Source organism: Camelus bactrianus, chromosome 2 (genome assembly GCF_048773025.1).
Source record: "Camelus bactrianus isolate YW-2024 breed Bactrian camel chromosome 2, ASM4877302v1, whole genome shotgun sequence".
NCBI classification, from domain to species: domain Eukaryota; kingdom Metazoa; phylum Chordata; class Mammalia; order Artiodactyla; family Camelidae; genus Camelus; species Camelus bactrianus.
Genome location: NC_133540.1, coordinates 92,289,847 through 92,302,765, shown reverse-complemented (window position 1 = coordinate 92,302,765; position 12,919 = coordinate 92,289,847). Strand labels below are relative to the sequence as shown.

The 12,919-nt window shown below is 35.7% G+C and overlaps 1 protein-coding gene across 9 annotated transcripts in view; it reads left to right on the top strand.

The window, feature by feature from the left end:
• LIN54 (lin-54 DREAM MuvB core complex component) overlaps positions 1–12,919 on the top strand; it is a 63,230-nt gene that overhangs the window by 37,419 nt on the left and 12,892 nt on the right. For all 9 annotated transcript variants that reach the window (XM_074346334.1, XM_074346362.1, XM_010950272.3 and 6 more), the window contains exon 5: positions 8,007–8,223. In XM_074346334.1, the coding sequence (XP_074202435.1) occupies positions 8,007–8,223 (217 nt within the window). The remainder of the gene's footprint in view (positions 1–8,006; positions 8,224–12,919) is intronic.

Below are 12,919 nucleotides of genomic sequence, written 5' to 3'. Positions count from 1 at the left end.
TTCCTTATCAGATATGTGATTTGCAAATATTTTCTCCCATTCTTTAAGTTGCCATTTTATTCTGTTGACAGTATCTTTTGAGGCATAAAATGGAAAAGTTTTCAAGGAGCCCAACTTGTCTATTTTTTTTCTTTTGTTGCTTGTGCCTTTGGTATCGTATCTAATAAATCATTGCCAAATCCAATGTTGTGAAGCTTCTGCCTGATTTTTTTTGTAAAAGTTTTCTAGTTTTTAGGTCTTAAATTTAGGTCATGGATCCCTTTTGAGTTAATTTTTGTATACGATGTTGGGAAAGGCTCCAACTTCATTCTTTTGCATGTGGCTATCTAGTTTGCCCAGCGCTATTTATTAAGAAGGCTGTCTTTTCCACATTGAATGGTCTTGACAGCTTTGTCAAAAATCATTTGACCATATATGCATAGGTTTATTTCTGGATTCTACTGTTTTATTGGTCTATGTGTTTAGGTTTATGACAACATTGGTTTTATTTTTAAGGTTACATCTTTTGATCTATTTGGAATTTGTTACAAGGAATGAGTTATAGTTATCCAGCTTTTTCTTCTTCAGAACAAATGACTAATCCATAATCACTTATTGAGTAGCTCATCATTCTTCATCAATGACAGATTTCATCATGAACTTTTCTACATATGGGCTCTTTTATCTATTCCTTTGGTTTTAAAACTCTGTTCCTAGGCTAATCTCATATTATTTTATTTACCTTATCTTGATATGTTTTAATCCTTAGTAGGGCTGGTTTCTGATTTTTATAAGGCTGATACCTTATAAAGCATATTGTCTAAATTTGCCTGATATGATCATTTGACACTTTCCTTAAATGCTTCATGGATACTAATATACCACATTTAAATTACTCATTTTTGTCACTACAATTCATAACTGTGAATAAGACATAAGTTGGACTAATATCCATGAAAAATTAGTAAATGAATGCCTTACATATACTTCATAACATTTCACCAGTCAGTAAATCAGTGCTGTGAGTGCTGGTATCTCAAGATGTGACTCTGTCGTTAGTCATATAATATGTATATAATATTTATTTTTTCTCATCTCCTCATTTGTCCCTTTTAGCTTGAAAGCATTTTAAAGCTTTCAAATTTGCTTTTTGGTAGGTTTATTTATTTTAGTAACCTAAAGTTTGGAACCTGGGATAATGTAAGCATAGTCTTTTCATGATGATAACTTCTATAAACATCTGTCACAATTTTTTTAAAGCATATAAATATGAAACCCTACAATATCCTAATTTCAAACTATATTACAGAGCTTTAGTAATCAAAACAGTGTGGTATTGGCATACACAGAGAAAAAGATCAGTGGATCAGAATAGAGAGCCCAGAAATAAACCTACACGTATGTGGTCAGTTAATTTGTAAGAAAGGAGCCAAGAATATACAATGGAGAAAGGGTAGTCTTTTCAATAAACTTGATGTTGGGAAAACTGGAAGCCACGTGCAAAAGAGTGAAAGTGGACCACAATCTTACACCATGCACAATTAAAGACTTGAAGGTAGGGCTGAAACCATAGAACTCCTAGAAGAAAACAGGTGATAAGCTCCTTGGCATTGTTTTTTTTGGGGATTTGACATCAAAACCAAAGGCAACAAAAGCAAAAATAAACAAGTGGGACTACATCAAACTAAAAAGCCTCTGCACAGCAAAGGAAACCATCAACAGAATGAAAAGGCAACACACAGAATGGGAGAAACTATTTGCAAATCATATATCTGATAACTGGTTAATTTCAAAATATATGAAGAATATATATGACTTAATTGAAGGAAAAAACCAAACAATCCAATTAAAAATTGGACAGAGGTTCTAAATAGACATTTTTTTCAAAGAAGACATACAAATGGCCAATAAACACATGAAAAGGTGCTCAACATCACTAATCAGGGAAATGCACATCCAAACCACAATGAGATAACATCTCACAGCAGTTAGAATGGCCGTTACGGAAAAGATAAGAAACAACAAGTTTTGGCAAGGTTGCAGAGAAAAAGGAACATTGGTGCACTGTTGGTTTGAATGTAAATTGGTATAACCACTATGGAAAACAGTATGAAGTTTCCCCCCTAAAGTAAAAATGAACTACTATATAATCCAGCGATTACATTTTGGGTATTTGTCTGAAGGAAACAGAATTGCCATCTCAAAAAGATATCTGCACCCCCGTGTTCATTGCAGCATTATTTACAATAGTCAAGACATGGAAACCTAAAGCTAAATGTTCATGAAATGAATGGATAAAATGTGATACACATGCAGATATATGCATATATATAATAGAATATTTGGCATTAAAAAAGAATGAAGACCTAACATTTGTTAAGTAGACCTCGGGGGCATTGTGATAAATAAGTCAGACAGAGAGAAAGATAAATACTATGTAATCTCATTTATATGTGGAAAACAAAAACAAAAAATACAGAGAACAGATTGGTGGTTGTCAGAGGTAGGGTATGTGGGCAAAAAGTGAAAGTGGTCAAAAGGTATTTACTTCTAGTTGTAAGATAAATAAGTCCCAGGAATGTAATGTACAACTTGATGACTGTGTAGTTAACTTTGTATTATGTATTTAGAAGTTGCTAAGAAAGTAGATCTTGAAAGTTCTCATCTCAAGAAAAAAAATTTGTAGTTATATGCAGTGTTGAAATGGCTCCTTCCAAAACTTAATTGTGGTAATCAATTTATAATGTATACATGTATCAAATCATTAAGTTGTACACCTAAAATCAGTGTAAGGTTATATGTCAATTATATTTGAATTCAAAAAAGATCCTCTTATAAAATTATGCAAATTATGCAAAAATCAGTTACCTAGATTTAAAACTGAGTCCTAAGTCATATTTTATGGTGCAGTTACTTAGGATTCTTTATATCTGTCCTACTGTTCTTTATCACAACTTTGAAAAACTGTTTCCTGGAAGGTGTCTTTACATGATACTGTCTGTCTTTCTCTTGGCACCAATATATTACATACAAATTAAAAAAAAAAAAAGAATCATTTCCTTCCCAAATGTTATTGTTAAATATCCATCTGGGAGATTTGTAATGCTCATTAGCATTTAAAGGCCCTAAGAATTCCCATAGCAAAGACCTTTGTCTAACTTTGTTTACCTCAAGGTTTCATAATTTAATGTGACAAAGGCAGAATGGTTCATGTAATAACTAGTCTTGAAGAGCTTATGTTTAATGAAACAAATGCGTATTAGTAAATGCTGCCCAACCAGCATTAAGGATGGTACTATTCTGATTTTGTAGTATATTAAACAAGTATCATCTTAATATCTGTTCAAAACAGCACAATTTGTACGGGTGCCCCAAAGCAGTGTATAGATTTCACTTGGTGGTAATGTTCTCTCCTGTACAAATAGAGAAACAAAGGTATAAAGAAGCATCAGGTGCTTGCCAGAGCACACACAGGACTGAGACAAACTGGAAGCAAAGCCCATATGTCCAAACAATGATTTCTAAGCTGTGTTTGCAAACAGAACCAAATTTCAAAGTGTACCCCTAAACCCTGCAAAAAGCAAACGTATTAATATGGAATCCCACAAATTCAGAGTTTTGGATGTTGATTGAGCCATCTGTCTATCTCCAGCTTCACCAAATAAAGTAAGAATTCTCATTTGCAGAACAGAAAAGTGGTTTATTCTTCCTTTTCTTTTAGGTGAATCTTCATTTAAGCCTGGACTTTTGGCATTTGCTAATTAGAAAATAATGATCAAAGAAATTTATCCTAAATATGTAATTATGATACTAATCTGTAAATAGAAATGACTTAGGAACTAGTACTAATAAAAAAGTCTTTCAAGCTCATGTTTTTCAGGACAACCATTAATATATATTAAACGTAGACATTTTAAATTTAAATTAAGATATTTGCTTTTTAAGCCAGCTGTCAAGGGTGTTAATCAGGAAATAGCGATAACTAAAGCTTTTTATTGCATATCCATGAACTATTTTTCTGGTCATGTGGTACATTCAAAGAGGCATTCACATGGAGTTTCTCAGGCCACTCTTACTTCAAGGAAGGGACCAACTGGTGAATTCTCAGAGCAATTAAGTGTAGTATTTAGATGCTTTTCTCTTTTACAAACTTGGTAACTTTTATATGTTACTTAGTATTTTAGGTGTTAAAAAAAATGCAATTTAATCAGTGGTTGCCAAGAGTTAGGGCTGTGACTATAAAGGGGAGTGCAGGAAAGTTTCTCTGTGGTAGTAGAACCATTTTATATCTTGATGGTGATACAGTTACATGAATCTATGCAAGCTTCAGTGCACATTCGAAAAACATCCCTATAGAACCTGGTGAAATCTGAATAAGGTCTGTTCTGTAGTTTAGTTAATAGTATTATACTGAATGTCAGTTTCCTGGTTTTGATACTGTTCTATGATTATGTGAGATTTTTTTCTATTAGGGGCAGTGTACGTGGGAACTTTGTATTAGTTTTATAACTTCTTATGAAATCTAAAACTCTTAAAATATAAAAGTTTAAAAAATGTTATTTATACTTCTGTTCAGTATACTAACTAATAAAAAATACTTTCGTGTTTCTTAGAGGCAGATGTACAACTTTAGTTCTTAACAGAGTTTTTGAGGACTGAATGCTATTTACTTTTATTCAGTCATTTAATAGCTATTCATTAAGTGTCTACAGTAGGAGGCATTAGAGCTTGGGCTTTGGAGTTGGCTCTGCTGCTTTTAGCTGTGTGAACGTGGGTAAGTTACTAAATGTCTCTGAGCTTCGGTTTCTCCATCTGTAGTTTGCATAATGATAATGACATGAATAGCAGCTCACATTTATTGAACATTGTAATATGTAATAAGTTATTATTTGCACTTTATATGATTTAACTCATTTAATCCCCATAGCAATCTTATGCGATAGGTGCCACATTTACATTTTCAGGTAAGGACACAGGTACAGAGAAGTTTAGTTAGGTGCACTCAGGGTCATTCAACTAGGAAATGTTGGAGCCTAGATTAAAACTCCAACAGTCTGGATTTTCTGTTTTTTGGCTATACAGAATTAGCTTGTTGAAGACCAACCGTCCCACCAAGAATAACTAAAAAGAAGAATAAAATGTATTTCACAAACCTGTTTGAAGGCATTGCAGATCCACTAAGGGAGCCAGGACATCATAGACTACCATCTTGAAGGGAAGCCTAGAGGAGTCACCTGGTGTTCGGTGTGACGCTTCCCCTTAGGACGTTTACTGATTTATAAGTTGTGGCTGAGAGATTGAGAAGATGAGCCAAAAGTGGCCCCCCAAAAGTTGAGCTGAGCAGATCTGTCAGTCTTATAGATCTCATGGACAAAACTGGGTCCAGGCCCCGAGCAGGAGAAGGAAGCCTGGTAAACATTGGAGTCCTCGTTGGCAGAAGAGTGAATCAAAAGTAGACAAGGCCTCTCAAAGATTGAAGCTCAGCTTCAAATCAGCTCAATTTGTGACTGGTTTAGAATAGTCTGCCTTTACTCTTAACTGCCTGCCAAAAGCCAAAGTGAATTCTTCCTAGGAGAATATAAAATCATTCAGAGCCTCCTGTAGTTAATTATCTCCTTAATTTTTCATAAATAGTGTCTGTCATTAATAAGCACTTAGAAATCATCACACATACCAGGTAGCCAGACCAAATTATTCAAAGCCAAGAGATACAGGTAATGGAGTTACCAGATTTACTTTTCAAATAACTAAGATTAATATATTCAGAAATTTATTTAACAAGATGAAGAATTTCAGCGGAGAATTAGAAACTATAAAAAGGAATCAGATGAATATTTTCAAACAGAAAACTTAAAACTGAGGTTAAGAATTCAGTCGATGTATTTATCAGCAAAATAGATACAGATAAAGAAAAGATTAGACATACTTTGAGAAACAAGGTGTAGAGAACTTCTCATCAGCAGACCTGCACATAAGGAAATCCTAAAGTGAGTTCTTTAGGCAGAAGGAAAATGATCCCAAATGGAAGCACAGAAAGGGTATACGAAGGACAGAAAGAGTAAATTTGTGGGTATATCTAAGTGAGTGTTTAATTGAGTTTAAATTATATATAGAATTAGAATACTTTACAATAGCATAACGATGGGGCAAGAATAAATGGTGTTAGTGTTCCATGGTTTTCATTGTGTGGGTGATGTATAAAGTACGAATTTAATTTCTGTATTGTACATTGTAATCTCTAGGGATACTAAGAATAGTAATGATACATAAATAACAAGCTGCTGCAAGGAGGAAATGAAATAAACATTTAACCCTGAAGAAGGCAAGAAGGGAGAGAAAAAGTAACAGAAGAGGACAGGTGGTTCAAATAGGAAACAGTACAATGGTAGATTTAAATCCAAATAGTTAACTATGTTAGATGCAAATAGACATATACTGATTTAAAAAAAAAGTAGTCAGATCTGATTTTGTTTTAAAAGACCCAGTTATATACAGCTCCAAGAGTTGGAGCTTGAAGTTTAGGATATAGAAAGTTGAAAGCAAAGAGATGGAAAAAAGGTATACTATGCAAACTTAATTAAACCGGCCCCTGTACTTGTGCCATACTCTACCTAACTCATTATTTAAGTCTGATAATCTTACTTAGAGCTTTCAAAAGCGCTTTCCTCTACATGTATTAAGTGCTCAGTAAATTTAACTTATAGCCAAGGCACCCTGGTTTTTTAGAATAGTGTTCCTTTTCCATTTTGAGCTGCTATACTAAGGACAGTGTCTCTTGCACCATTGTACGTAATCTGTCTCATAGGTTGCTTGATTTTTCAGTAGCTTCCACATGTATACATTTTATCCCTTTTCTTAAGCTTTTATGTTTTCATTTAGTTCACTGACTATGATGGCTTTTACCTCTTACCTTTATTTTAAATCTCCTTTGTAGTGCCTCTGCCTAGTGATAATAGGTGAATTATTTCTACTGAAGTAATCTACTTTGACTATTATCTGTAGAAACTAAATGACATTTTTCCTTTTTCTCCCTGTGCTTTTATGAAAAATGTTCAAATTCTTCAGAATTATTCCTTCATAACTTATTATCCATATAATGAATATAGATTTCCTCTATCATGTCACCTGTCTTATCATGAGGGCTTTTGAAGAATAGGTGGGGATGTAATTCTTTATAACGTAATACCATAGAGCCAGTTAGAAAATCTTGTCTGGACCTTTGCTTTGTATGACAGTCTGTTGTACAATGCTTAAACATCAGTTGGAGACATCTTAAAAGACTTTTGTTCTGTTCTGCCTTTGATGTTCCGTTTAGCTTTTTGGGAAGTTGTATTGCTTTTTGTCGGACTGAAGGAAAGGATTAAAAATTATTAAAATGATTATACTGACTCAGAACTGAATCATCCAAAATTAGTTTCCCTAGACAGCCAAAATTGTGGTAATTTTGGGGCTGAATCTGGCCTTCTACCCATAGGTTAGTAGACACATTTGTGTCTTTAGAGTATTATAAGCCTTTCAGAATTGACCAGACCTAATGAGAGTATAAGATGGGCTTGTCTTTTGGGTTTCTTTCTTTTTGAGTTTTCTTTAGGATATGTGAAAATGAAATTTGTCATAGGTAATTTGGTGGGTAGCAATAAAACCAAGTACTGTGTACTTTTTTTTTTCCTATGTTGAATGTGAGGTTTGATTCTGAAAGTTTTAAAATAACCTTTTTTGTGTAAATTTTCCCTGATATTAACAAAATTGTGTAAGTTCTTGTAATTAAGTAATAGTTTCCCCAGAGCACGTCATCTGACCTGGACTGTCAAGGAAATTAACCACTAGAGATGGAAGGTAGTACTCAATAATTTTGGTTTCACTCTTGTATTCATTACTATTCATTTCTCTTTGAACAGGTTATTCCTTTCCGCAGCTCTTGATGAAATACAGTAACATACTTTTTTACTTGAGCAATTGTCATGAGTAAAAAGGAGTAGGAAAGTAAAATCGCAGATTAATGATAGCCGTGTTGTATTGTTTAATAGGCAGTGAAATCAGCTGTGCAGACCATCACTGTTGGAGGCGTGAGCACATCACAGTTTAAGACAATTATTCCTCTGGCAACTGCTCCCAATGTCCAGCAGATTCAAGTGCCTGGAAGCAAGTTTCATTATGTCCGACTTGTTACTGCCACAACAGCCAGTAGCTCAACCCAGCCAGTTAGTCAGAATCCCAGTACAAACACTCAGCCTCTTCAGCAAGGTTAGTAACCATTTTTTTTAAAAACAATAATTAATGCTTGAACATTATGAAAGAAATTGGTCCTTTTCTTGCTGAAATCTTGATTGAGTATGGCATTTCAGCTGAGAGTTTGAATCAGCTGCTGTTGCAGAAGGCAGTGTAACAGAATCCCAGTTGTATGTCATGTAGTATTTCATTCTGCTAGAAGCTGATACACAGTGTGCTTTAATACCACATCATCATAATTATTCCTCAGTGTGTGGGTAGCCATTTTATTGCTGGTTTAAAAACCTACCTTTTATACTAGTGAGGTAAGTTTAAATGGAATCAAATTATTTATCTTATTTTCTGAACTATGAAGCTGGGTCAGTTGGGTCAGTTGAAATGACCAGTAGGCAAGGTATAAATGATAAATATAAACTTTATATCACTTTCATCCTTTACTTATTTTGAATCTGTAATTGCTAATAAAAAGCAGTTAAAACATTCTGTTATTTGCTCAGTTGTAGTTTTTCTGGAGGATATTCCTGTTTGTAGTTCTTCTGCTTCCTGTCTGCGTTTAAGCCTTCCAGCCACCTGATATCCATGTATAGACTCACACACATAACCTTTCTCCATATTTATCTACTTGCTGAAAACCTGAATGTTGTGAAAGGATCAGGACAGTTCATATTTAGGGCCTAACGTTTTCCCTTGGAATACTGCTGCATATTCCGTCAGTGTCAAAATGACATGGCAAATGACTGAGTTACTGGATGTAAATAGATGAGTTTAAAGGCCATTTGTTTACTCCTTCATTTTTATTAAAGGATCAAGAGGGTTGGAGCTTTTGCTGATAGCTAGTTCATCTAAGGGAAAGTGAAAGAAGAAACCTACTTTTTTTAATTACCGCTGGGTGAAAATGGAAAATGCATGAGGGAAACAGTATTTTAGTATATATTGTACTAAAATTAGACATATCAAGTAATCATATTTTCTAATCCCTCTTTAAACTGATTTTGAAAGAAAATCTTTTATTGTAGTGTTCATAAAGAGAGGAAAAATGAAACTTGCATATTGCTGACTAAGGGAGTTGTTTATATCCTCTCATTACTTAGCAGGGAAGTAAGTGCTTCAAATCCAATTTACTTAGATACCATAATGATATAAAGGAGTCATTAGGTACAGATGGTTGTATTTTATGTTTGTGTGTTTGTGTGCACACAGTATGCTGAGTGTCTGTTCCCAGTGCGATGTTAACACTAATTTACTCATTATCAGTAATATGCCTTTAGTATGAATAGAGAAGGAAGCTGAAGATTCACCCAGGAAGAGTGAAAGAATGGGTTGGACGTTTCATAATTCCAGTACATTTCCTGGTGCCTTCTTTTCCAGCCTTCTGTCTGCCTTGCTGCCTCTTTCTGCCTCTCTGTTGTCTCTGCCTCCTAGCAATCCCTCACCCTCGCTTTGCTTCCCTGCTGCTTCCTTTTTGCTGGCCTTCACATAGCCTCTCTGTCTCCCTGGCTCCTTCACCACTGTCTGTATATTCCCTCATCACACCTACTCACATGCACCTACCACCCATGTCGTTTCCCCTAGATTCACCCATATTTTTCTCTTTTTGTCTTTCTCTCCTATCCCATAAAAGATCTGGGTATATTTCATAGGAATAATGAGTTAAATTTACGATTTCATTAGAGAGACACTAAATAGTTGCTCAAGTTCATCAAATGTATTAATATGTCTTTCTAAGGGCTCAGTTCCCTATAAGGGGTTTACTTAAATGCCAAAGTGAACTGGGCTCATCTCTCACTTTTCCCACCAAAGCCACATGAACACCAATACTCAAAGGCTCCACCGTGTTAGTTGCTGATGGACCCAGAAAATTGTTTGTTAACCTCTTTAGAATATAATCTACAATCTTGGTGAGGGAGGAAATCAATTTAAGAAATTAAGAACCCTCAAGCACTTGTAGGTATGGTTTCTAAAGTTTGGAAGGAAGCTGTTTGTAAAAGCTTGTTCAGAATTCCTTTTAAAGGCTGAAAAATTAAAGATTATGCCAGCTTCTATGTAAGCTGCAGTAGTGGTATTGTGGGTCATGCTGAAAGTTGAGAAGGAGAAATCTAGACTGTTGACTTAGTTATACAGCATCAATATGACCCTTTCCCATATATATCTTCTAATGTTCTTTTTCCTGACCACTTCGTTTTCTGTTTTCTGTTTTCTTTATTCCCCAAGTTTCAGTTAAAACTCAGCATGCAGATGCCAAGCTAATGTAAACTTAGAGTTCCCAAGTTTTCTAGCTCTGTGTGTGGGTGTGCATGTGTGCATGTGCACACAAGTGGGGACACTTCCCCTTTCCTTATCCAAATGAGAATCACACGGATGTGACTCCCATGGGATGTGACTCCCATGGGATGTGACTAAGGGCAGGCTACATGCGTCTTCCTCCTCATTTCACAGACCACCAGGAAGTTCCTATGTTTCTCTCCCTGTGCACTTACGTCAGAATCGCTGCTTGTGTGCTCTTGGACCAGTGCCCAGCATCTCCTCTCCAAGGAAAAATGGTGTAGGGAGTCCCGTCTTCAGTGTCCCAAGCATGAATTCAGACTTTTAATTCCTTTTAATTTGTTTTTTAATTCCTTATCATTTTCCTGAGACCAGTCTATAGTGGTTATTACAATCAGAACAGGAAACAATTTCAAATTGGGTATTAGATCTCACTGCTCCTATAATTCATGGTCATAACACTCTTTTTGTGGAACAACTTTATTGAGATATGGTTCACATCTACCATAAAATTCACCCTTGTTAAATACAATACAGTTTGGTAGTTTTTAGTTTATTCAGAGATATGCAGTCACCACCCCTAATACACTCTTTCCGGAGGTCTCCTACCTTCCCCCATTCTCCCCAGTTTATCACCTTGCTGCAGGGACCTGCGCCCTTTCAGTCGGAGTGCTGTCTCTAATGTTCTTCCAGGGCTGTTAACTTTTTGTCTTCAGCCATCAACCCTCCTACCCTCCCATCCCCACTAAAAGTAAAAAAATCTGTTAACATTGTTAACAGCCTTTCTATCCAAGGAAGTCTGTTCTTTTTCTTTTATTGTTCAGAGCAGTTTGTTTGTTTCAGTTTAAATTCCATTATCTCAACCTCTCTCCTTCATAGCAGGCTCTAGGCCTTTTGCATAAATAAAGCCTGAAGGGATATCCTTTTTATCTTCTTAAATCCTTCCCTTAGACTGTGGAAATGAGCAGTATTAAAAATTGTACTGTTTTTGATCCAAACACACAGGTCTAGTGCCAACCTCTCTCCTGAATTTCATCATAGCATTTCTCCAGGTCAGATTTCATCTTCCCTTTAAATCAGCTCATCCTTGAATTCTTAGTTCTAATAGCCATCATTTTTCCCATTCGCTTGAAAGCTCCATGATGATTTACTTTTTTCTTCCCTTGCACCTGCGGTCCCTGACATCCAGTTAGTTGGTAACTCACGTTCCTTTCACCTCCACCATGTTTCCTGCAGCTGTTCTCTCCTTTCCATTCCCAGTGCCGTCACCCCAGATTAGACCTGCATTTTTTTGTACTAACTTTCCTTGTTTCTTGCAACTCTGTTCTGTTTTACACACCTTCTGTCACATGCAATTTCTTTCTGTGCCAGATTGTTTCTGTACTTCACAATGCTCAGAAACTTGTCATTGCCTACTGAATTAAAAATATAGACTAAAGTTGTAGATGTCTAAGTAGGATTTAAGGTCTTCAACCAAATGGCCACCATCTGCCTTTTTGCCTTTTCTTGCCTACTTAAACCCTAGGTTCCAGCCAAACCCATCTGTTCACCATTTTATGAAGGACCTTGCTGCTTCCCAGCATCAGGCCTCCATGTCTCATGCTCTGCCTCTGCATGGAAAGCCCTCTTCCAGTTTGCATGCCCGTTCAGCAGCCTGGCTATTGGTCAGGAGCCATCTCAGACACTGTCGTCCATGCATCTTTCCGTATTCCCATGCCCTGCCAATCAGATCTATGTTCTGTTTGCTTTGGACTCCCACAGCATTTTCTCTTTTTTTTTTATTTTAACAGTATTTACTTTATTTGGGTACTTGTCTGATCTGCTCTACTTGAATGTAATCTCTTTGAGCAGGTGTCTTGCTTTAGTTCCCTGAAACACTGTCCACAGTGCCATTTATATAGTAGTAATAACAATAACAATAATGCCAGCTAACATTTTATTAAGCACTTACTATTTGAGTTGAGTACTGTTCTAATAAATTTTCATGAATTAACATATTTAATTCTGTTACCTTGTAAGGGAGGTACTATCCCCATATTGCAGATGGCGATACAGACAAAGAGAGTTTGAGTAGTTACAAAGCAGCAGAATTGGGATTTGAATCCCCAGTGTTTTATGACTTAGGAGACTGTGTTCTTAACCTTCCTGTATGCTGCCTTTACAAAGTAGGTACTTTGTAAATAATGAATTATACAAGAATGTTATTTTCTCTGGTTTGACTATAAACACAGAATTAGAAATAGTATGAAATACCATTGTTACCCAGTCCCCTGAATGGCAGTATTTTATTTATGCATCATTTCATCCGACTCTATTTAGTAGTGAATATATATAAAGGGTCTGCATGCAGATTGAATTATTTTCAGTAGAATGTCTTAAATGACAGACATTCCCACATAAAGTAGATAGACTATAGCTACCTTAGTTACATGTTCCCTGCTAGATGGGT